This window comes from Falco biarmicus, chromosome W (genome assembly GCF_023638135.1).
Source record: "Falco biarmicus isolate bFalBia1 chromosome W, bFalBia1.pri, whole genome shotgun sequence".
Taxonomy (NCBI): domain Eukaryota; kingdom Metazoa; phylum Chordata; class Aves; order Falconiformes; family Falconidae; genus Falco; species Falco biarmicus.
In genome coordinates this window covers 7,836,016-7,860,025 of record NC_079310.1, presented here as the reverse complement: position 1 = coordinate 7,860,025, position 24,010 = coordinate 7,836,016, and the positions used below count along the sequence as shown (strand labels likewise).

Here is a 24,010-nt window from a genome sequence, read left to right as displayed (position 1 = left end):
TGCTGAGTTAGATACAGCTAGGAAACGAATATGAAACTGAATCTTGAAAACTTATACTAGTTGTTTAATTTTGGAACCACAGCCAGTTGTGGTGAAGAGATTATTGCTTCTACCTGCTTGTTACGGACCCTGTGTAACATTGCTAACACCACAGAATAGAAGCTGTTCAATTGCCTTGTAACTTGGCTAAGGAGTTCTGCATTTCTGTGCCCTCTGCTCCCTTCTTTTTCTGCTTCTTCCAAGAACAGGCATCTGTGTTTCTCTGGGACAAGGTCCTGCTCTGAGATGATGAATAACTGACCTTATTGCAGATCTTCTGCAATACATTGATTCTGAATGTGGCTTTTGTTCAGTGCATTGAGCCACATTCTGTATCCAGAATGTCTGGCAGAACACAAAGTCCATCCTTTGTTTTGGATAATGAGTGTTGAATATTTTAATGAGTGTTTCGTAGTTAGTCAGTGTCGAGTACCATTTTGGGAACAAGTGACTGAGCTAACCTCTGAACTTTGTCCAGCAACAATCCATTTATTTATAGGATTTCACAAATTCTTAAGTTCTCTATAAGCAGTTAATGAAAACAAAAGACCACTCAAACAAAACCCACCCAAAACAAAACAACGCTTCAAACCCTCCAAAGCAAAAACCCCACCACCAACTCTAAGCCTTCTACCATCAGTATGTGTGCAGAAATAGTTAATTAATATAAACCAAAAAAGTTCTCAGTATTTTTTTACCTTTTCTTTATTTGAGTTTCTTTTACAACATGGAAAAAAAAAAACCAAAAAACTTATTTCATCAAAGGGAAAAAAAAAAAAGCCTTGGGTATTAACAGCATTTCCATGGTACAGATACAGCTACCAGTGCATTCTGGCTGCCTCCAAACTGAGTGCATTGCTCACTGCTCTGCACACTGAAAATAACAGGCAATGTAAATGTTGCTAGAAGATTAGAAGACTGAAGATTATATGGACAAATGAATGCTGACACAGCTGTGCAATTGGATAACTTAATCTTAAAAAAGCACAGTAAATTTGTTGACTGTTTAACAAGTACTTTTCGTCCACGCAGGAGTAATTATTTTTTACCCAAGCCTGTTGATTTGCTGGTGATGAACTTGCCAAAACTGATTATTTGGGCTCTGTAAATTAACTCAGGTGTGCCTTTGACATTTTTGAGCAGTGATCACATGTCCTTTAATTAAAAGAAAGATAGTAACTACTTTTCTTCCTCCTGAAAAGCATCTTAAATGCACATATGCATAGGATATTATTTTTGTAGCGAAGTTACTTAAATTTAGTCTCCTGCATTGGTCATGTTCTTGGTAATATTTTTTTTTTTTTAAACTACAGCTATTTTTCGCAATACCTTAAGTTTTGTCCACATCTTGGGCTCTTCATGATGTGTCCTGGTATGTCAGTAGATGCTGAAGAAGGAAACCATTGACTTCCATTGTGGGATTTGCTGTCCTTCCAGCTGGGAGAGTCTGTGTTTGCTCACTTCTTAACTTCCCAAATCTACTTGGTCTAAGCCTGAGTTAGAAACTAGAACAGTTTTCTCATTATTTATTTATTTTTTTATGAGATAGCATAGTTTTCAAATGTAAGAGCTTGCTAGCCCTAGACTGTACATTTAAATGACAAATATTCATCATGAAAAAAACCCCTCAAATCTTTGTTAAAGGGCTGCTGTGTTTTTAAGGCAAGTAGGGAATAAAAAGGGGGGGAGAAAGAGGTTGAACATGGTGTGCAAGTATGTTGGAAAGCAAGAGTACAACCAGGAGACAAAAGCTTGAGCACTAGAAGTTTACAATGGGAATGGATCTCTTCCCAATCAGCTCAGCTTAGGCACTGGTTCCAGTGGCTGGTTTTTCCTTCCTGAATCTGGGCAGAAACTGTAATAGGAGCAATTAATCCTCAGACTAGAGATCCTTGGGGAGCAGAGCTTATTGTCAGGTTTGCCTTGAGGAAAAGAGGTGCTGCTGGAGGATATGATAATTTTTTTTTTTTTTAAAAAGAAACTTAAGGCCAAAGGGGAGAACTACTGGATTACACTGACAGCGGCACTGATTGAAATGTTAATGTGTTTGAAAGAGTTTCTTCACCAGACAAGACTGGAAACTTGTACAATAAGGTTAATTATTAACTGCAGTTGAGAGCTGGAATTTAATTTCTGGTTGGATAATAGGGCGATTCATGCAACAAAACAAATTGTGTCAGAAAATGGAGTCTTTCTGTGAAAACTGATGTTCCTGACTTCTGCTCTGAGCTGAAGTCTACTGCAGTTGGACTGTTTCATTAGTTGCTTTGACTACTGTATAAGTGTAAAGTACAGGCTGAGCTCCCTTCAAATGTCAGGTTTTCAGTGTCTCCAAAGGTCTGGGGTCTGTCTTTGGACTCTGGCTCTGTATCTCCATGTTTCACACAGTCTGCTGGCTTGCCCCCCTGGCTGGGTAGACCAATGATCCGTGCACCTCCCCTGCATCTCGCTGCATTGCCAGGGGAACCGAGGTGCAAAGCAGGGAGGGTACCCTGCCAGCATCACCTGGCTGCACAGGGGATGGAGCTGGGGCTGTATTGCTGCTCACCTGGATCTGTTGGGTGCTTCTCACCTGTGGACAGATAGATGCTGATCCGTGGTCGGATTTAGCTGAGGGGCCCTGCAGCTTGCAGCATTGTTGTGCAGCGGCTCCTGGCTCTCCAAGGCACCTTGCAGAGAGCAGAAACATCTATCCTGGCCTGCTTTGTCTGCATGCGTGCATTTAGTAGGAAGTAAGAGTTTGTGCTGCTACATACAATCTTGAGACAATCTGTTAGGACATCTCCTGGTCTCGGGTGCTGCAGGCTGTGCCACAGACCCTCTGCTGGAGTTGCTGCCAGATGTGGTGGGCTGAGGGGACTGAGCCCCACGCCAGCTCTGGAAGGGATACCTGGGGACCATGTGCTCTGGCCCCGGCTCTAAGCTGGGCAGCGTCAGAGCAGGTGGAATGGGGCTGTCAGCAGCACCCACTGGGCCCCATCCCAGTCTTTCGCCACCCGATGATGTGGAAGATGTGTCCTTTCACTTAAATGGGTTTCTCTGGTTCCAGCTTGCACTGGTTACTTCTTGGCCTTCGGGGGCAGCGGCTGGTCCCTGCAGAGGGCTCTGGGTGGGCAGCAGTTGCAGCCCCTCTGCCTTCTTTAGGCTGAACAAGCCCACCCACCTCCGCCTCACCTGCTGCTTTCACCCTCTCAGCACCCTCTGCCCACCAGGGTAGCTTTGACAGCAGTAAATATGTTTATTCCCCAATCCTAAAGCGGTAAGAAAAGCCCTGGCTTGCATCAGACACTCGGTGGGCTGTTAAGACAGGTGACATGGTTTCTGCTATCACAAAGTAACTGTAATGTAGCCTGCTCCTCCCTCTGGCAAGCGCTGATCCCTGCCACGTGTCATTGTGCCATGCAATGTGTTGCAGGACCCGGCTTGGAACAGCTGGGACTGCTGGCTGAGCAGGGACCCCAGACCCAGGCATGCCCTGCTCTATACGAATGTCAAGTGTCTTCAGAGCGATCAAGACCCATCCAGTGCATTTCCAGAACATTGCTAGACAGATGTTCTGGTTGCTCTGACTCTTCTTCTGCCACAGCTGATGCTCTGGGTTTCATGCAATGTGTGTGAGTCCTGCTTGTGGTGCAGGTGGCATGTGGTTGCTGGGTGCCTTCCTGACCTCCTGTGTTGCAACACAGACCTCTTCTGTGCAAGCTTCTCATTCTTGTTACAGTTTTTGTAGGATTCTATTTTTAGGAATGTTTTGTTTGACTGTGCTAATCATGGGCTCCTGCAGACTTTCTTCCCTCTCCACGCTACAAAATGCATTATTTCCTTTCTATTTTGGTAAAATATGCAGTAATTAAAATAATTTTCTTTCAGGCAACACATGTGTATTTATATATATATGAAAATACAGGTGTTTTGCATTCACCTGGTTTAGTGTGATGTTTTAATTTAACTCAGTAAATCTGGAGAATACCTGATATATTCCAGTCACAGAGCACCAAAGAAATTGGTGAAGGTCTCCAAAATGCATGAATCCAGCTCCCAGTCAGATTCTGGGATTACAGCCTATATTTCAACCTTTTTACCTTTATGAAGGCTTGCTATGAACCAGGATTCAAACAAGGTCTTTTTGTAGTAAATTATTACACTGAGCACTGAAATTGTAGAATAAGGTTTAGTGCCAGCAATGTTTGCTAGTCTTTCTAAAATTGCTTTCAGATAGGCATTTTGTATTCATTAGCACTGCATATTGCTTTTTAACATCCTTGGTTATTTTTCTGCCACAGCTCAAACCAAGATGAATAGGAGTACATCACGTTATGCCTAACAATTTACCATATTGTTAATTAAGCAGTAATTTCTATGGCACTGTTTTCGTGGTATGTTTAAAGTTACAACTGCTGAATGCATTGGGATGAATTACAGTAGATGTAAGAATCCATCAGTAATTCATGATGGGAAAGCATAATTATTGACGTTGCAATCATACTTTTATCTCTGGTTTGAGCAGAAGAAAAAAAATGAAACTTTGTAAAAAAACCTTGGATATTTCTTTGTTTTGCTCTTTTCCAGATTTTCAGTTTTCAAGAGCTTTTTCCCTCTTCTTGATGTAAAGTGTGTGTGGAATCAGTCAGGCTCGAGTATAGTGTCTGCAGTATTTTGCTTGTGCATCTCTACAAAGTCTTTTGAAAACAAGAGCTTTAATTTATGCATTTCAGTGAACCGAGGTAAAGCTCATCTTGCCCTCTGCTAAAGCAGTGTTAGATCTTCAGAGCAACAGATCCTAAAGGGGCAAGTATCTGTTTGCATTCTGAAAATGTGCCTGATACAGTATTTTCTGAAACTGAAGTGGTGCAGTAAGGGGCTCTCCTTTTAGAGGTATTTAATGTTTTAAGAGCCTCACTGCCATTTCTTGTCAGTTAGGGTAGTTTTCCTGCTATCAAAGTTTTTTCTGGCAAAAGCTATTTAAGGAATTCCTTGTCCTGTTCCCCACCTGCCCTCCAGATCGTTCTCCAGGTGATAGCACCAGTGCTGCAGCTGTGGAACAGGGCACTGCCATTGTCTGGGTGAGAAATTAGCCTCCCAGCACAGTTCGTTGTTGGATTATCTTTTTATTGAATCTCTATTCAGTCATTAAACAGTGCAGCTGTGATAAAGCTGACTGTTTATGGTCTAAAATCATTAAATATCTAACAAGAATATAGATTGTGGTTACATAAACATGCTTGTGTGATCAGTTGGCAACTAATTGGGCTACTGGAATGAATACAGCCAAACCTCCCCATTTGACGTGGGATCTTTTGTGCATTTTGTATGCATAATCAGCCTTTCAAAATGGCAATAAGTTCAGTAGGTATTTGAGATTTACGTGTCTTAAAAAAAAATAAATAATTAAGCTGATGGCCACCATACTTGTGAATGTAAATCTTCTATGCATAAAACTGTAAGATACCAGTTGTTTCAGTTATCTGCAGCCACTTCCTAGGCTTTTCACTGAGGGAGTGTGAACATTAACCTGTGGCATGATAATAATCAACACTGACTTTTTTTAATCTCAGTTGTCAGTGAGAGTTTAAAGAAGGTAACAGAATTGTTGTAAAACATGCTTTAAACAAAAGATGTCTGGAATATCCTATGTGCATAGGAAGCAGTTACTTACATTTCAGAGAAGCATCTTGAGGTTTGGTCTATCAGAATATGTGTATAAGAAAATAGCATCTTGCATGGAATGGGAGTAGCTCTTCCTCAGAGAGTGGTAAGTGAGGGGGAAATCCTGATGACTTGCAGCAAACCACCAGTGTGGTTTAACAGCCTGTCACGTGTGTAGTGTCAGGAAAGGTGTTATCTCAGACTTGTTTTCAAGGTATCATATGAAATGGTAGAATCTTTAAAGTTGAATTTCAAAGCACTTGAAGTGGCAGGGATAAAACACATGTCGATAATGAGCATAACATGAGTCAAAAAGGTGTCATTTTCTTATGATGTTTGTCTTTTTCTGCTTAGCTGCTGAATAGTCCATTCTTAACTTCTAAAATTAACTGTTGACCATCGCAGAGGCTCTTAAGGAAGATATTTGACTATATTAATCTGAGCTGTAGTCCCACTTTTTGAGAAACATCTGGATCTCCAGCACTGGTTATTACTTGCAAATGAGTTTCTAAGGAAATGTTCTCGTGTTGTGGTCTAGAGGAAGGTATTTCATCTGTTTCTGCCAGGAAACACACACTTCTCACCAGCCGATACCTGCAGCACATCTGCCTGCCACTCAGTTCTGCTGCATGCAGAGGTTCCTTGGGGCAAGTCTGTGTGTGATGCAAGTGCCCAAGCCTGGGTAGTGTCACACGTGCAGCTGAGGACAGGGCTCCTCTGTTAGTTTGGCAGTGCTAATAGCTGGTCAGGATGAGCAGCACCAAGCAGCTGGAGGTACCTGCTCCCCTCTGCTGTGCGTCTCACCCGTCTTGTGCATGCTTGGACACACTGCTGGCAAACTCAGATGCTGCTCTGTTTGGCAGTGCTAAGGGGGAAATGAGGACTGTGCCCCAGCGAGGTCTCTGGGCACTGCAGAAATACAGCAGCTCTGCTCGGTGTGCTTCTAGTAATGTTTTGGTCTACTTCAGCAGGCATGGGCTGTGTCTTGGGCTGTAGGTACCACTCCAGTTCTGGTCAAAGCTCTCCTGCTCCTGCAGTGTTTCAGAACATCAGTTAATTAAACTGACAGTGCTGTTGAATTTGGGGTGGGGTGTGTGTGCATCAGTTGTATTAGGATTGTGTGGCCTTCACAGAAATGTAGGTGAGTTCAAGTTTTATTCTGCTCATGAACATCTTCCTCCTTTCCTAGAAAATGAACAAATGCTCATCAGAAAGTGGATTTATTTCCTCTGTGAGGGAGGAGAATCTTCTAGAGATATTCTCATACTGCTGTTCCACCGTGGAAAAACTAATTCTATAAGTAATAATTATATATAAGAAAAAAAACCAAACCAACCCAGACAAATAAAAACCAACAAGAAACCAAACCCTACAAACCAAACCCTACCTCTAAGCATCTAACAAAATTGTAAATGTTTCATAAGCACATCAATGATCTTCTTTTGACTGGTAAAACTACATTCCCACTTCTGAACTGTGGTTTTTTTTGTTAGTCATGTTTGTATTGCAAACAAAGTGCATAAGTCTTAAGTCTGGTCAAATGCCAAAAAGAATTAAAATTTTGGTCATGGAAAGCAAGATAACACACACTTTGATTTGGTAATTCCTTGGATTTTTGTATATATAATGATTTATTCCTGTATGCATAGGAAACTCCCGCCTCTTTACAGCTGATTATTGTTGTATACATACATGATTGCACATAGGAGTCATTGCCTGTGTGTGTGCCGGCAGATTTGAGGCCGTGCCATTACACTGGGGCCCGTGGGCACAGAAGGGTCTGTGTGTGTGTGCTGTTGAAGTCGCTGCCGTCCAAGGAGGCTGCCACGTGCAGACTGTGCTGGGCATGGTTCCCATCCCGTGCTGCCTCCTGAGCTGTGCTCAGACACCGTTCAGGAGCATGCGTAGTGCCAGGGCAGGCGGCAGAGCCCCACCGCCTGGGAGCATCTCCTGGTGCTGCGTGGTCTGCGGGTACAGGCACGGCATTGTGTGTCTGGAGAGACATATATACAGACACAGATACGTATAGGTGTACCTATATATTTATATAGACATATTAGACATAAAGACTTACCACCTGCTGTCGGACAGTTAGTGGATGAATGTGTGCTGAACCTGGAGCAGCAGCATTGAAATCATACTCGTTCTAGTTAATCTTAGGATCCGATGGCTTGTGGTCACGCAGTGCTACTTGGGGCATCCCCTGGCTCTGTGAGCAGAGGGTTCGTAACACTCGCTCCATCTGGCCTTATCTGAAATAGTCCTAAAATGCAGGAGTTTCTCTTGCTGGGGTACGTCCTGAGACAGTAGTTCCTTTGTGTAATAGCTACTTAGAGAAGAATCGTGCTGAGAATTTTCTTTTTTTTTTTTTTTTTTTTTTCCTTGGATGTAAACACAGTGATACTTGCGAAGGCTCAGACAGACTTTATTCTTACTGTGTGCTTTTCCCGGGATGGTTTGCAATAAATAAATCTTCCCAAATTCACCAATCTGGTGAACTTCAATGTAGTTTTGACTCTTGCAACAGTAGCAATAGTAGTGATGTGAGGATGCTGTGTGTATTAAAATTCACTTTAAACACTTAACAGTAGTGTTACGAGGGAGCGCCTGGTGCCATTCTGGGTGATGTGGAAAGCTTTTGCAAACCATGAGGAGTAACAAAGCACAGCGACAGCTACCTGGGTAAGTGTTCCTAGCAGCAGCAAGAGCTGTCCTTTTCCAGAATGGCGCTCGGTCGCCTGCAGGTACAAGTTGCCCTTTGTCCAGCAGGTTAGCTTGTATCTCCTTGGAGCCCTGCACGTCATTGCCTACAAATAAAATCTGAGCTTAATGTTTTCCTACCTGCCCGATTCTTAACCACAGCGGTTTTAAACCTGTTCTCCTATCTACCTGATTCCTGACCACAGTTGTTTTGAAGTTGTTTTTCTGGGAATTCTGTTTTTATCTGTTTCCTAATGATCTCCAACTTGCAATTTGTAGTATTATTGTTATTCTTTAAATTTAAAAGCACTGCCTTCCCTTTTGTGCCCCAGTCTAATTTGTTCTTTGTCAGCAAACTTTGAGATGGAGACAATACAAACTGGCAGGAGAGGTTGGTGCACCGGAGGGTTGTGCTGCCGTTCAGAGGGACCCAGACAAGCTGGAGAAACGGCTGTGCCAGCAGGAATATCATGAAGTTCTGCAAATGAAATGCATGTGCTGCAGCTGGGCAGGAATAGCCCCACGCTGCAGGAGAGGATGGCTCCTGGCGAGCTGCAGAGCAGCTCTGTAGAGAAGGCCCTTGGGGTCCTGGAGGATGGCATGTTGAGTAGGAGCCGGGCTGTGTGAGGCAGTGCATTGCTGGCGAGGTGGTGGAGTCCCGCCCCTGGAGATGTGCACATGTACCAGGCATGGTGTGCAGCAGCTGTTGGGGCTGCCTGGCTGTGAGCCACAGGGTCGGAGAGATCAGCTCGAGGTCAGTCCAGCCGCATCCCTTCTGTGATTCTCTTTGAGGTCTTACACACTGCTTACTCATGGAGGCTTTCTGACAAATCAGTGGATTTTTATGAGAAGTGGTAGTCTGAAATACAGTTAAAGCTGGATTTGTGTGGTGCTTTGCACAGGAAAAATTAAGAGGATTCCGTTAAGTGTAATTCACAGGGTTTCACTTCCAAAAAGTATGAATTTTAAAGGCCTGGTGGATTTCATTATGTCAAAACTTGCTACTTTAAGATATTTATTTTTGGGTTTTTTTTATTTAAAAATTTAATTCTTTCAAAGGTTGGCTTAGTGAAAGGTAAAAACCTAATTGTCATGCTAGAAAAGATGCTTTGAAAACAAGTCTGTTGTGTCTTCCTGTGGCTTCTTACTGCAGGCCCTTAATTGGGAATTTAGATGGTTCTTCATTACTAGGCAAAATTTAGGCATACACTGGGGAAATTTGTTTTTTTGTGTGTTTCTCTTTTGACTTGTAAGTCTTGAAGTACTGCTCTCTTCTGTGTGCTGGAAAGTAATAGATCTGTCCGGACATTGACCCGAGGATAATGAATATCTGAAATTAAACCAGGTGACCTTGTTTCACTCTCTGATTGGCAAAGCTTTTACGAGCAGCAGGGCCAGCATAGTGTAGTCATCCCACATGTAAAAACATAATTTCTTTATTTTATGGTAGTTCATACTGGAAGAGCTATTTTTGAATGCTAGAAAGTTAGATTTTTGTTTCATTAAAACCTCAAGCTTTTATTTAATCGACTGAATTTCTGTATCTCCTAAGGGAAGGAAAAGAGGTTACTTCAGATTTTCATTTATGCATTTTGTGTTTAAACTTGCAATAAACGTTCAGTTTGGATGCAGAAGATCTTGATGCTGATCTCTGGTGCAAGATCAAGGTTGGGTGGTTCTTGTTTGTTGATTTTTATTTTTTTTTTTTTAAATTATTTTTTTTCCTTTTAAAGCTTAAGTCCATGTAAGAGGGTCACTTTCAGGTCACAGACTTCTGCAAATGCACCAGTAACTCCTAGTCAAAGCTTTATCTTCCTAATAGCAACATGTAACAAATGCTTTTCCTGTTTCTTTGCTACCACCCAAGATTACATACTTCTCTTGGCTTGCCCAGAGAAAAGCAGATTGAAGTTTCCTTCAGTAAGATAATTTCTTATACCATAAATCTGTGATGCATACAGGTGATTCAGCAAATGTACTGTCTTTTCTCATGCTACACTATTTTTTTCTTTCCTTTGAGATACTTGCCACAAAATGGTGCTAAGTTAAGCAGACCTCAGTGATTGTTGTGCTTCTTATGGCAAACTTGTTATGTTGCAAGCTTCTCAGGGGTAGTTCTTTGGGTAGTATTTGTAGCAGGAGTAGGTATTTAGGCCAGTGGCTGCCTATTTAGATGGAAGAGCCAAGAAGATGGAAATCCAAGTAATCACCGAGTCTGAGTGCAGAGCGGGAGCAAGTGAAGGGGAATGTCACTTTGGCAGAGGTCGCAACTCCTTCCCAGCCACCACTCTGAGTGCGCGTGAGCATGAGGCTGGTGGAACTAACCTGACTTCCTTCGGTTCTTATGGTCTCTGCTGTCAGCGGGAAGGGGGGAGATGGGAACCTCTGGCAGTGTTAAAGACCAGAAAGCAAGCTGCTGAGTAAGAATTTTTTTCTTGACTGGCACAGCTGGGTCTAGAAGACATCTGCATAAGATTACTGGAGAGTTTAATGAATTAGGTTATGCAGAAAACTACGTGCCAGTTAGATGAATTCCTTCAGTGAGTGCTATAAATAGGTCTAAGTGTTAAATAAGGAGAATAGTCTTGTGTAGTACAAGAAGTCCATTAATTGAAAGTTCTTTTGCATTTTCTTAGGTATTTCTAAAGACCACAGGTGGTGACCTGGTTCAACATGCTTGCTCACATTGCTCAAGTATATCTAGCTGCATGGAGTTCAACGGATTTTTATAAAAATAGGTCACAATTCACCTGGAACACTTTTTTTTTTTTTAAACATGTAGTAAAAATACCTTGCAGACAGATTTTCTTGAGGTCAGTACTGTGATTTGAGCCTGTTTCTTCATAATGTGCTTTCAACGTAGGGCTGGGAGTTTTGAGTCCTGGTTGCTAACCCTGTTGCTGATATGCATGGACCTTTGAACTCTGTGCACTACTCCTGATGTGCATGTCTTTTAACTCACTCACTTCGGTTTTGTGTGCTGTTTTGTCTCCATGCAAGAGCAGCATGGTGGTTCTGTTCCTCCAAGGCAAACATGTGCCTTTCTGAAATTTTGCCTGCTGTTTTTCCTCCCAAGCTGTGTTAGTCTGGCCAAGGAAAACAGGAATATGGTACCTATTCCTAGAGATCTGAAGTCCTAGAAGTGAGACTTGAATCATTATTGTAAAACATTTAGTATTTTTCTGTCATGTGAGATTGATTCCCACAGCTCTCCAAACTCTTCGGTTCTTCAAATGCTTACTAATGTTTGCTTGGTCTGTTGATGTGAATGCTCTGGTGTGCATTAGTAAGATAGCCAGTAAAATGCAATTCCATAGTTTTTGTAGCATTGTGGGATAAATCGGAGCCTTTTAAGCTTAGCCTGATGTGGCCTGGAGGAGCTTGGCTTCCTGTGACCACTCTGTGAGGTTAAAGCCCTTGTCTTTCCTGCCAGCCCCTCAGACTCGCTGCAGAAGGAGCATGCTCCGGGAGCTGCCGCCCACTTCGGTTGCAGCAAGCTGATGGATACACGCTTGCTCTAGCATTAAGGCGAGCTGGTCCTCCTGTGCTCGGGGCGTCATCACGTGAATACAAGAAGCTAGGTTTTGCTCAGCTGCAGAGATCCGATTTCCTTAGAACTTGGGTTCATCTTGGATTTCACCACTGTGCTGCACAGGCAGCCCTCGCCTTGGCTTGGAGTCATGCTTGGGGCAGCTGGCCGGCTCTGTGTAGCCGGGGGGGTGTCTCTGTTGTCCAAATTACATGGTAGTCTTGCCTCCAAGAGCTTCTAGGTTTACTTGCTATGAGATCAGCTTTAGACAAAGTAATGTGTTTTGTTTTGTGGGTTTTTTGAAATACATTGCATCATGCAGCAAGGGTTGAGAATTCTGTAGAAAAGGCACAATTTGTTGTAGTGTGGGAGTTCATGAGGAGGACTAGGATCAACACTTGGAGGGAGGAAGATCTGAGCAGTGTTCCCAGGTTGCTTGTGTTGAAGCTACCTGAAAGGAGATTTTGATGTCCGTGCTTGAGCCAGGTAAGTAGGTGGCTGTAACCCAGCAACCTTTACTCTGACTGTTTTCCTGTGCTGAACTTCACAGAGGAGACTGGAGATGCGGTTCATACCCTTAGCGCATGTGTTTGTTTTCATTGCAGAACTGAGATTTTATCAAAGACTGTTTGCAAAATTGCCACTGACAAATTTCAAGATTATTAAGATATTGCAAGAATTATACTGAGACTCAGCAGGTACTTTTTCTGTGGCCTTCAGAAGGTCACTGTGATGTCCCCAGAGGTTGAGCTGTTGGATACCCCTCCTCTCCCTGTATCTCCAGAAAGAGAACAGAGTTCTTCCTGCTCCAGCTGCCTGTGCCGTTGGGAGGTGGCACGGGTAGTGACATTAGTATGGTGACTGACTTCTCACTTCTGAGTGGCAGCATGATGGCAGTGCAGGAGTGCAAGCTTTCCTCTGCTCGGTCAGTGTACGGGTGGCCAGCTTCACCCTGGGGTGATGGCAGCAGGCTGCTGGCCAGGCATTCTGCTTCGGGCCTCCCTTGGAGGTTGCATCATGTTGTTTGGTGTTGGGTAGGTGGCTGTATGTCAGAACGGGATAATCTGATCTGGTAGCTCTCTGTGTAAGAGGTTGATGCGGAATAGCTTCCTAGAGTATGAGGTTTGTTCCACTCAGCCGTAATGTGGGTTTGTTTAATCCGCCAACAAATCAAAGTAAGAATCGGCATGACTCTTCTGCAATCTAACTTGGTCATCCATGTTTTCAGTTGCTAAAAGATTTAGTAGCCTAATGTTAGTCTTGCTGTCAAAAACTTTTTGCCCTTCTTTTTTCAAGTAGATGACAAATAGTCTGTTTTGAAAGTGTGCTTTTGAAAGTGCAAAAACACACAAATGAAAGTGTGATTGATTTTTCACAGTAATAGGGAGAACTGAAGAGCAGCTTGTTTGGGTGACTGTATGTTTTCACATGTCCAGCACACCAGGGGCTCTGCATGTTGTGTGTTCTTTTTAAATTCAGGATAACAAAAGTGCCAACAGTTAAAACCTTGGGTTAAAGATTTGTTGTCTTTTCCATTCTGACATGTTTTGCAAGCAGAATATTGAGTTAAAGATCTGTTGTCTTTTCTATTTTATGTTTTGCAAACTTTCAGGTATAATAAAAACAGAGATGAGGTACACAGCGGGTGAAACTGGATTCACAGAGTCTCTGCGTGCAGGTAACTTTCCTGTATAATCTGGTTTCTCTCCTTAGAGTCAGTGGAAATTTGCCTTGCCGACGCCTATCTTGGTTTGAAATCAAAAATGTCTCTACACAGAGAGAAAAAAAAACAGCCCCACAAAACAAAACCAAACCAACACTCCCCCGCCGCGGTTCATGTTAAGCTTTCTTCAGGTGAAATCCTAGATTGCTGTCCTTTCACCTCGTTGCCTTGGTGATGGACGTTTGGTGCCCCCGTCAGCCAGACTGCGGCCGGTGCCCCCTAGCGGCGGCGGCCGGTGCCCCCGGCGCGCTCCCGGGGACGCGGCCCTGCTGCTGAAGCAGCCGGGCAGCGCTCGGTAAATTCGGTGCCGGCGCTGGGACTGCGGCGTGATGCCTGGACGACAGCCGGGTTCAGGTGTCCCGACGTGAGTGTGACAAAGGCTGGCTGGGGTTCGGTGCGACTTGGAAAACGTGAAAGGAAATTTGTTCATCTTGAGGGATTTGACTTAGTTTTATATACCTTTTATAAGGTAGCTGTGGAAGAACATGTTAAATGTTTAATCTTCTCTGGTCTGCATGGCATCTGTTCAAGTATTGGTTTGCATTGATCCAAATGTTGTGCCTTTCACACTTGTCTGTTCATTTTAAAAAGCCAAGCTTCTAATTTTATACGCATATTGTTATTTCAGTGCTGTTCTCTTAATGCATACTCTAAACGTATCATGGGATTTTCTGCCCTATAAGAAGTTGAAGTCTACAGCTCTCCTTACTCCAGACCGCATATTGCTGATTTCTTTTTATGTGTATTTAGAACATAGAGATGCGCATTCCAAAACTTGTTTGGGTTGGGTTTTAGAGCATATCCATTTTGGTTTGGCTTGTGTGGACTAAGCTACCCCTCCTGCATTATTCTCTTCAGGGGCGAAGCTGAGGGGTGGTGTTACATCCTCGTCGGTGGGGAAGAAGCACACAGCTCAGGGCACTGTGTGCCCACATTCTCTCCCTGTTGTTGCTGTAACTCTTCCCTTAACGTCCCAGCTCCAGGGTATTTTGTTAATCCCAGGGCAGGAGGACTTTTTAATAAGTTTTCTTTATGTGAATGCTTTAATAGGTGTTAGAAATGACTGTGCCCTTCAGAGCACCTGAAGGAAGTGCATGTGGTGTTAGTTTAAAAATAATGTGAGTGATACAAGACTTTTGTATGTGTATTTATATGTAAGTCTGTAAATGCATCTGCATTCTCTTGCCTGTTTTCTGAGGTGACCTGGCATTTGTTCGTTGTTGTTGAAGTTTAGTTTTTGCTGCACGATGGGCTTTCAGCTTCATAGCTTGCTTCCACCTAAACCGGCTAAGTCTTCTAAAATGGCAGTGTGAATTACAGATGAGAAAACACAATCATTGTAAAGGTTATCCTTCAGCAAAGAAGAAAACTATGTAACCTCTGACATTTTTCAGGGAGGCAAGAATACATAAACTTGATGTTAATCATTGGACAAAGCAGAAATAAGTATGAACGTGATTAGCAGTAAAACTCAACGTTAATGCCTAACTGAGCACTTTATGGCACCCCTCCTGTGATGGGCGAGGTAGGCTGAGGTTAGAGGGGTGAGGGCAGAAGAAGTATAGGAATAAATAACTTTGACAAGTGAGGCTTCATAAATGTTAGCATTTTACTGGTTAACTGCTAAGAGCCAGCAAAGACAGCCATCCCGATGTGCATGCACAACTTTGGGTTCCTAGCAGAGCATTGCAAATTTTTTTAGAGTACTGTGAGCAACATAGTTTTAAATTCTGAGACATGTTCTGCATTGTAGTTGAAAAAAACCGAGCGAGGGAGGAATGCAGTTTCAGGGCTGTGCCGGAGCTGGTGTCAGTGCTGTGGAGAAGCGTGCCCTGGCCTCTAGAATCAGGAGCTGTTGAGTTGCTCAACTGGAGCAGACTGGGGAGTGGCAGCACTTGGCATTTTAAGGAGACCCTTCCAGGCTTAGTATGCTACAGGCAAGGTTTTAAAACGACATAAAAATTTCTCTGTGGGGCAAGGTTAACTTCCTTTTCAAACAGTGCATTTCAAAAAGAAGTTTAGGCTATCTGCTTTTCAAAACAAACAGGATTCAGTGCAATACAAAAATTGCAGTTAATGTCCATCTCATCTGGTTTGCAGTTTGTCAGTGGCTAATACCAGTTGTTTCAGGCAGTGCAGGAGTTGCACAGAAGGTAGATACAGTTTAGTCTTGCCACCAGATGAGTATTTCTCTTTGATGTATTTCAACTGTGAACAGAACCAGAAGAGCACCTTTTATATATCCACGTAACAAGATTACAAAAAATGATTTAAAGATGGATGCAGATGATAATTTGCTGCTATTAACCACTGTCAGTGTCATAGCATTTAAATCATCTAAGCACCATTTCTCTGTGATTACTAAATAAAATTAAGAGGAAGGAATCCAGGTCAAAAGCTCCCATCCATGATATTGGGGAAGTGGGTAGAGGAAAACAGATACTGTTGATTTCAAATATTTCCATATTCCCTTTTGCATTTTAGTGCAGATGCTGTTGGAAATGGTGTGGCTATGCAGCCAGTGTAAAGGTTGCATCCTGTTGACATGGAGCAAAGCTGTGAAAATGTGCAGCGTTGAACAGTGACCTTGGAACACCAAGTATTAACTCATTTTGGGTAGGTTAGGGTGGGCCAGTGTGGACTGCAGACCATGAACTGTTTCTAGAGTGGTCTTGTGTGCTGCTGCCTCTTTCTTAGACTGTGCTGGGAACGGTGCCTCAAGCAGCAAGGGGCTTCTAAACAGCTGAAGTCCTCCAGTAAGGGCAGTGTTTCTGTCAGGTGGTTTCAGCTTTCCTGGCCTGGTCTTCCCTTTACCGAACCCCACTTGCATATCGTTGCCTCCTGATGCCTGTGATGTTGCAAGAAGGGAGATTTGGCTGCCATTGGAAAGATGGGGTGGTGTGTTGAGCGAGTGAGGGTGGGTGCTGGCTTCTTGGGTGTGCGGGGAGGGAGGCAGGGAGGGAGGAGTAGCCCAAGATTGTGTCCTGAAGCCTGGCCACCTTGTGGGGTGGTAAGCGGTTGCCCCTTCCCACTTCTTACTGACTCAAAAGGATGTTAGGTACAGTTGCCAGAAAATGGAAGTTTGTTTGTATTGGGAAAACCACTCTATGGGGATGTGTTAGATAAGATTGATTACTCATGAAAGTCTTTCAGTCAAGATACTTAACTGCCAATAAACTGTGTTCTACTGGATTTGTGTGTATCAGGTTGTTGTCTAGACAGGTTAAGGTTGTCTTTCTGCTCAGCGGCATGTCAGTTCACATGGCACCTAAAGCTATTTATCTGTAAAGAACTCATGATTACAGTATTGCCTTATGGCACCTGTTTCTTTGATACGCACAGGCTAGTTAAGCAAGTGCCTTTCTTAAGTCTAACAAAAAATAATTTTGCTGTGGTCAGGGACCTGTCTAGGATCCCTTTCCACTCTGTGTCTGATGCTCAAGGGAGAATATGTATGATGGTTCAGCTGTGCTGGTGTTGGAGGCCTTTTTGGAGGTCAGTCTGTGATCAGCGCGCCAAGCAAGCGTAAACACTTGTGTCCCTCGCTGGGGAGCTCTGCTTCTGTGGTTTGTATGTCTAGTTCCCTGATACAAGTCCCTGCAGAGCTGTGCTCGTGAATGTCTCTCTTCTGACCAGCCTTGTTACCCTGCTCTGCATGTTCTTGTTCATTTACTCATTTTGCAAATTAGGACTCCCACCTTATGTCTCTCCAGGTATCCTTCAGCCTCACTGCGGACCCCGTCTCCCATGCATGGGACCCCAACAGGAACCATAGTTTTGCAACACATCACTTCTTAATCCTCCCACTTTCTTTCCTTACCCCATTCTCTGCTTGTCTCTGGGGTTTTCCCTGCCTACTAAATGCAGCCAGCTCAGACTGTGCACTGGGTGCTGGTGGGCATACACGTAGGTACTTAAGGTGGTACTGGGCTTGGCTCTGTTGGATTACTGGCTCAGGTCAGTAATTACTTTTCAGAGGCATCAGTTGCCCTGTGCAAAGGGTGAGTAATGAGCCCAAGGTTTACAAGAGGTACTAGCTTTACTAGCAAGTAGTCTTGGTTTATAGTTAGCTATTTCTGGAGTGGTTAAGTCTTTGGCTTTATTTAATCCAGAGGATGTGTCCAGGCGACGCAGAACTCAGTGGAGACATTCTCCTGCTTTTATGTAAGGACTTCTGCACCCTGGAAATGTTGGTATTTGGAGTAAAAATAAAAGCCACGTCAGCATTTTCTAAGCTCAGCAGAATATTGGTGGGTGTTGTAGACCGAAGCCTTGAATTTCTGGTCTTGGTGCCACATACATCTTTGCACAGCAGTGCTGGCTTTTAAGCAACTGCGTCCATCTACGCGTCATCCCTGGCTGTCCATTTCTTCCTCCTCCCATCTTCAGTTTCATTGGCATGTTGTTTGTGGGCTCCACTGGCTCAAGGTGTTGACCTGGGTGCAGAAAAACCTGTGTGGGAATGGAATAAACTGGAGGGAGAGGTGTTTAAATTGGCACTTTCTACTGAAAGAAATGTATGTGTAAACGCATCCTTAATCTCAACAAGTGTAAGTGCTACTTAACTAAAGATTACCTTGGGCTCAAAGCTGCAAAGGGATCCCTTTATTTGGGGTTTGGATCCTGGGTCTTCTCACTCCGAATTTTTCCATGTTGAGTGATCTTGTCTTGGCTACCCTCTGTTGTTGTGCTTTGGGTTTAGATGAAAAAAACAACCAAAATCCTATTTTTCTCTTCTTATACAGTTTTTTCAGAAGAGGGTGGGTGGAAACTGGTGTCAGGTAACTGATGCTCTGTCTCGGGTCTCTGGCTGTGGCTAGGCAAGCAATCCTTTACCTGATTTTTTGGTGGACAGTGAAGTGAGATTACCTCCCTATTGCTGTGAAAATTTAACTCCTTTCTTTACCTAGATACAGCATACTTGGAGGTAAATGAGGAAAGTGGGACATAAGGAGCAAGCATAAGAATATGAAACTTTTAAGTTTTTCTGCCTTTTTGCCCCCAGCAGCATTCGGCTAAGGAGGTGGAGATTAGACAGTACAAAATCGAGGTGTCAGCCAGGAGAGCTGGGAGCTGCTGCTGGTACCCGCTGCTACCTGTGGTGATGCTTAAACACGCTTAATTTGGGAACCCTTCATCTATATAATTTGAGGCTTTGTGTAGTCACATGAGCTGGAATATGCTTTTATTATGCTTTTTATGTGTCTGTGTGCACATGAATGTAGCTGTGTTGTTATGCTGCTTTTGTGAATGCTTTTAGACAAAACGGTACAGACAAGAAAAGCTCAGTGCATTACAAGAGAATTTTTTTACAGACAAGCTGTCTGAACAGCTACTCATATGGTTCAGAGTACTATATATAAAGTGTCATCTTCTGCCGAAGAATTTTCCATCATCCAAAAATCACCTTGCTCCTTGTATACAATTGATGTTATCAAAGTAAGTGTCTTACTGAAGGGAAAATGTTGACAGTGGATGGGTAAGGCCTTGTTACTAATTGAGGTGCTTTTAATTATTTTTTAAAATATTGTGTATGTTTCATGCATAGGAAAATTTGAACAAAAATTTGCAAAAGCACTGTTTCTGCTTGGTAAAACTAAGTATTTGGCAGAGGCTGGGGGCCTACATGCAGGGAGGGAACAGTCATATCTTCTGGTGTACTTAGTCTGAAGTGAAACTTCAAATATGAGTATCTATTTAGGTAGTCTGGAGCATCATCTTTTGTGTTGTACAAAACCTGAATTAGGGATCCTTCCTCCTGCTCTGTGATTTTTATTTTTTTTTTTATTTAGTTACTATGCAGAGGTAATTTTAGTGCAGAAATAAGATGCTGCTATAGCAAAATTGATGTGGGCCTTTGTAGGAGGAAATCTGAGTAGCATTGATAATATAGTTACTGTCAGAAATCCCTCCTTCTGTCCCTCTCTACTTAGTATTACAACTTATTAACCTCCAGTTCTCCTTCAGTAAGGTCAGAATAGTCTGCATTTCTGACTTTTTTTTTTCCCCCTCGCTATCCTATTTTCTCTTAATGAAGGTGTTTTCATGATCACAATTTGCAAGTTCATTGCCTTTTGTCTATTAAAACTGCTCTAGAAGACCAGACATGTTATATTGACATTAACAGATAGAAAAAAGTTGACACATTAAAAAAAACAACCCAGAAGTATTCAATATCCACTAAGATAAGTCCGTTGAATTGTTCTTTTTCATATACTGTTTTGTTTACCTTTCTGGTAAGCTTTAGGCTCCTTTAGGAAGGAATTCTGTTTTCTTAATTAGAAACTGCTTTGGACAGTGTTAAGTGCTGCTGGAAAGAATACCAACAAACAGATTTTCTGAAAGGATTTAAATCCTCAAGCTTTTGTTTTAATGTAGCACAGTTACTATGGCAAGATGTGTGTCAGGGTGAAACTCACCCTGCAGGCAGGTTCAATGAAACTTTTGTTTTTCATTCTCTGAAGTAATCTGTTTCGGATGCCTTCCAGGGGAATGGTATTAGGCTGGTCAGGTACAGCTTTGCTTCTGGGGTGTTTCTGACCTTCCTAGTAATCTCAAAAATCTCAGATACAGCTAACAAATCTGTGTCTTGCTTCTAGCTATCTAAAGCAAATAGACCAGGCATAGTGCAGTCATGCCAGCATAAACCTGTGGGAAAATGTTATTGTTTTCTGAACAAGCTTCAAGGAATGGAGTCTCAAATTACTGTAATTGAATCTTCGATCTTGCAGTTCTGGAAGGCTTATCTGAGGAGAAAAAGGTATAACTGATACAGGTGCCTGCAGAACCTGTTTCTGTAGAATCCTTTCCTGATATAATTTTGGTGGCTTCTTTGTGTAGCAAAAATAAACTGGTCAAACGGGGGGGGGGGGGGGGAGTAAAAAATAACATTTATACCAGTGTTCCTCAGGAGCTTAACATAATGAAGTGATAAACTGAGTATTAGATTGAGTCCTAGTAATACACATCTTCAGAAATTGGAATGTGTCATTGGAAGTTGTATATACCAAGATGATGAGAAAGGTTTAAAGAATGTGACTTCACAGATTTATTTTTAACCTTGCACCCTTTTTTTTTAAACTGCAGACATCTCTCTGACCAAGGTGTACTAGTATTTTTGGGCAGAAATATTATGAGTACTTTCCCTTGTGTTTGAAGAGACAGTTTTAGAGTCTAAGCAGAATGAATGTCTGTGGAATATGGATCATTTAGGATTCAAAATGGACCTGTTCAGCAAATTGTCTTCTACTTTTATTACTATTATTGTTACATTACTATTACTATGATGTTATTACTGTTACCAACTCTTATTCTACTTTTATTTCACTCTTAACCACTCTGACTGGAGTTGGATGCTCTTCATGTTTGGACTTGAACTGTTCTGTAGCAGATTATAAAACGTGTATACCTCCTTCCAAGAGGTTTTTATTTTCAAAATCCTACCTAAGGAAGGTTCCTGCTGTCTAAAGCCTGAGAGTTTTTTCATTGCTTAACCTTTTGCAAACTGTTGATCTTCAAAATAATTACAGAATAAACATTAAACCTGTTTTTTTATTAACAGGAGGAGTCTCGTATCCTCAGGGTAAAGGTGGTTTCTGGCATTGATCTAGCAAAAAAAGACATCTTCGGAGCCAGGTAGGTGTTCTGCATTGACTGTTTTATGTGTTTAAACAGAATAAACTTAGCAGAGCAAAGACACTTTTTTTGAGTGTCTTTGAGAGAAAGTGAGAGATTCCATTACCTGATTACAAGCAATGCAAATTATGGACTATGTGTTGGCAAGAAAGCCATTAATCACAGCAGTGGCTGTTCACACCCTCTCCCACCACTGGCAGCCGTTCCCGAGTTCACTGTCTGCCTTCGCTCTGTGAGCATGCAAGGAGCAGCTCAAACCTCGGCAGGGTTTGGCAGTACGTAAAATGACTCCCAGTTGTCTTCCCGTATACCCCATGTAATGCAGGAAAGACTAGGAGCCAGCAGTACACTCTCTCCTATTTTGAGGAAGCTCTGTTTTCCCTGCTGGCTTTCAGTACTGGTCTCTCAGGTGCCAGGCATCAAAGTCTGACTTGGTAGCCAGACTGTGAATTGTCTTGGTCTCAGATATATCCAGGTGCCACTGTTGCAGTTCCTAAAGATAGGGCCTTTTTAGAGAGAAAGGCAATAAAAACATTTTCTCCCATTCAGCCTACGCCACGGGAAGGCTAGCAGCAAGTGCTAATGTAGGAAAGAGTTCAGAGTGAACTGCACTGACTTGGTGCTCTTCTGTTAGGCTCTGGCAAGCCTAGGTTTTCTACTCCAGTTGAGCCTTGAACCACCTGAATTTTAAAGGGGGGACCTGAGAGGGAAAAGAGAAGTTTTTGTAGCACGTGAGGCAGTCTTCATATGATTGCTTCCATGTTCACCTGTGTATCAAAAGATGGGGTGTGCAGACCATAGTTTGCACTGTTCTTTGCCAAAACAGCACTTGTCAGACAAGAAAAATGGTTTTAAGTGGTCTAAGGGAAAGATACAGCTACAGTCACTTCGTACATTTTCAAGCCTTTGTTCTGGAAGAATAGCTTTCCTCCAAGTCTGGAATGGCTTAAAGAACCAAATTAGGTAGCAACTAGGTAGAAGCTGGTCCTGAAGCCAAAATGAACTGGAAAGCATTTCCCAGCCCCCCTCTAAAGGTTAATTCAAGTTTGACGTTCTTGGTGTCTCAATCCGAAGTGTGAGGAAATTCTTTACTTCAACTGCTCCAGTCTACTTAGAAGTTTTTTATCAGTTTGAAATTAGTGGTATCCTGTTGGGGCTCTTGCTGTATTGAATGATTATGCTGAACTCTGAAGCAAGTGGAAAAATACTGAAGAGATAAGACGAGGTTACGGCCAGAACAGTGGGATGAAGAAAAAGGAGCAAATTGCAGATGTTGGCACAAAACCAAGGCCAACGGGACGTGATAAGAGGAGCTGGGAAACCGCAGAAAGGAGCCTACGTGCCAGAACAAGCAGAAACAGAAATCTTCCCAGTAAACAATTGTTAACCAATCATATTATTATACGCTTGTAAAATAGCCAACCACATTATTGCACGCTTATAGAATGCCTTATAAAAGTCTACCTGGTTTGTACAATAAACGGATCAGATCTTGAACTCTGTGAGTATTTGAATCTGACTCCCGCTCGCCCGAAATGCCCGCAGCAGTATCCAATTTAGTTTTTATCAAAATGACTGATTTCTTAGTGTATAAATGAGCCTCCCTGTGGATTTTCCTGTATTTCTTTAATGATGCTTACATATTGTTTATTAGCTTGCATATCTAGCTTGAAACTACATGAAAGCAGCAACAGCTTTAACTTTTTTTGTGAAATTTGCAACAAACGTTCCTTTGGTAGCTGTGTGCAGGATATGGTAAGATGAACCTTTTGGGTTTTCTTTCCACAAACTTGCTGTTTTGAAGAACAGCTTTGATGCTGACCGCAAGCAACAAAAGCAGCAGCCCGTACATCAGTGTAGCTGGACACGATGCTTGCTGGGGGAGATCCAGGGTGGTACTGTTACTGGTGTCGCTGGGTCGCACTATGGGAGTGCTACTGCTTGCTCACAATGTTAGCATCTACCTTGTAGACTCCTGCAGCTGGCGTTGAGTTGCTGCAGTACCAAGGTAAGAGAGGAGCAGCAAATTCTAGAGAAGAGGTGGGACTAAAGCACAGAGAAAACAAAATTTCTGCTGCAAACACTGATGCTAGAATTGCCATTTTTATGTGCAAACTTTGTTTTTTCTAGATCTTGTTTAGTTTGGCCTTCTCATACAATTACAGATTTTTGGTTTACTTGATATATTTCATTGGCTGGATTTTATTTCTGCATTATTTCCAGAGCTTTAAATGTTACTACTTTTTTTTTTTTAAAAAAATCAAAGCTAGTGGCTTGAATATTGAATCTGCTCATTTAGAGGAACTTTACTATATAAATATTGAAGTGCTGTTGCAAATTCACAGTAGCAATCTGAGAGAAGTGGGAATCTTTTTAAGTGTTCACTTGATTAATTAAATAATATGTTGGAAACTTCACAGCTGAATCCCCAGCACTGTAGTTATCTCCTTTGGCTGTACTTCTCATAGAACTTTTGTAAATATTTAAGATGTTGTGTTCAAAAGAACTCCTAGAAGTTGCTTAGGAATTGTTAAATTGTAAAAATACCTTTTATCTTCAAAATGCATAAAGTTAAAACTGAGTGAAATTTGAACTGAGTTCTGTTGATGTGGCCCTTAACTATTTAAGTAAATTGGTCTCAAGTCAACAGGATTTCCATAAAACCAGAGAGAGAAAAACATATTCCCAATTTATGTTTCTAACTTTGTTTTAAACAGTTCTTTAGTAAAAGTTGAGAC

The 24,010-nt window shown here is 42.4% G+C and overlaps 1 protein-coding gene across 4 annotated transcripts in view; it reads left to right on the top strand.

Moving 5' to 3' along the window:
- Positions 1-24,010, top strand: part of NEDD4L (NEDD4 like E3 ubiquitin protein ligase) — a 164,340-nt gene that overhangs the window by 17,388 nt on the left and 122,942 nt on the right. For 3 of the 4 annotated variants that reach the window (XM_056323094.1, XM_056323095.1, XM_056323096.1), the window contains exon 2: positions 21,199-21,272. In XM_056323094.1, coding sequence (XP_056179069.1) covers positions 21,199-21,272 — 74 coding nt within the window. Of the gene's footprint in view, positions 1-13,573; positions 13,593-21,198; positions 21,273-24,010 lie in introns of those variants that run through there. The other variant, XM_056323099.1, reaches the window with a different exon arrangement.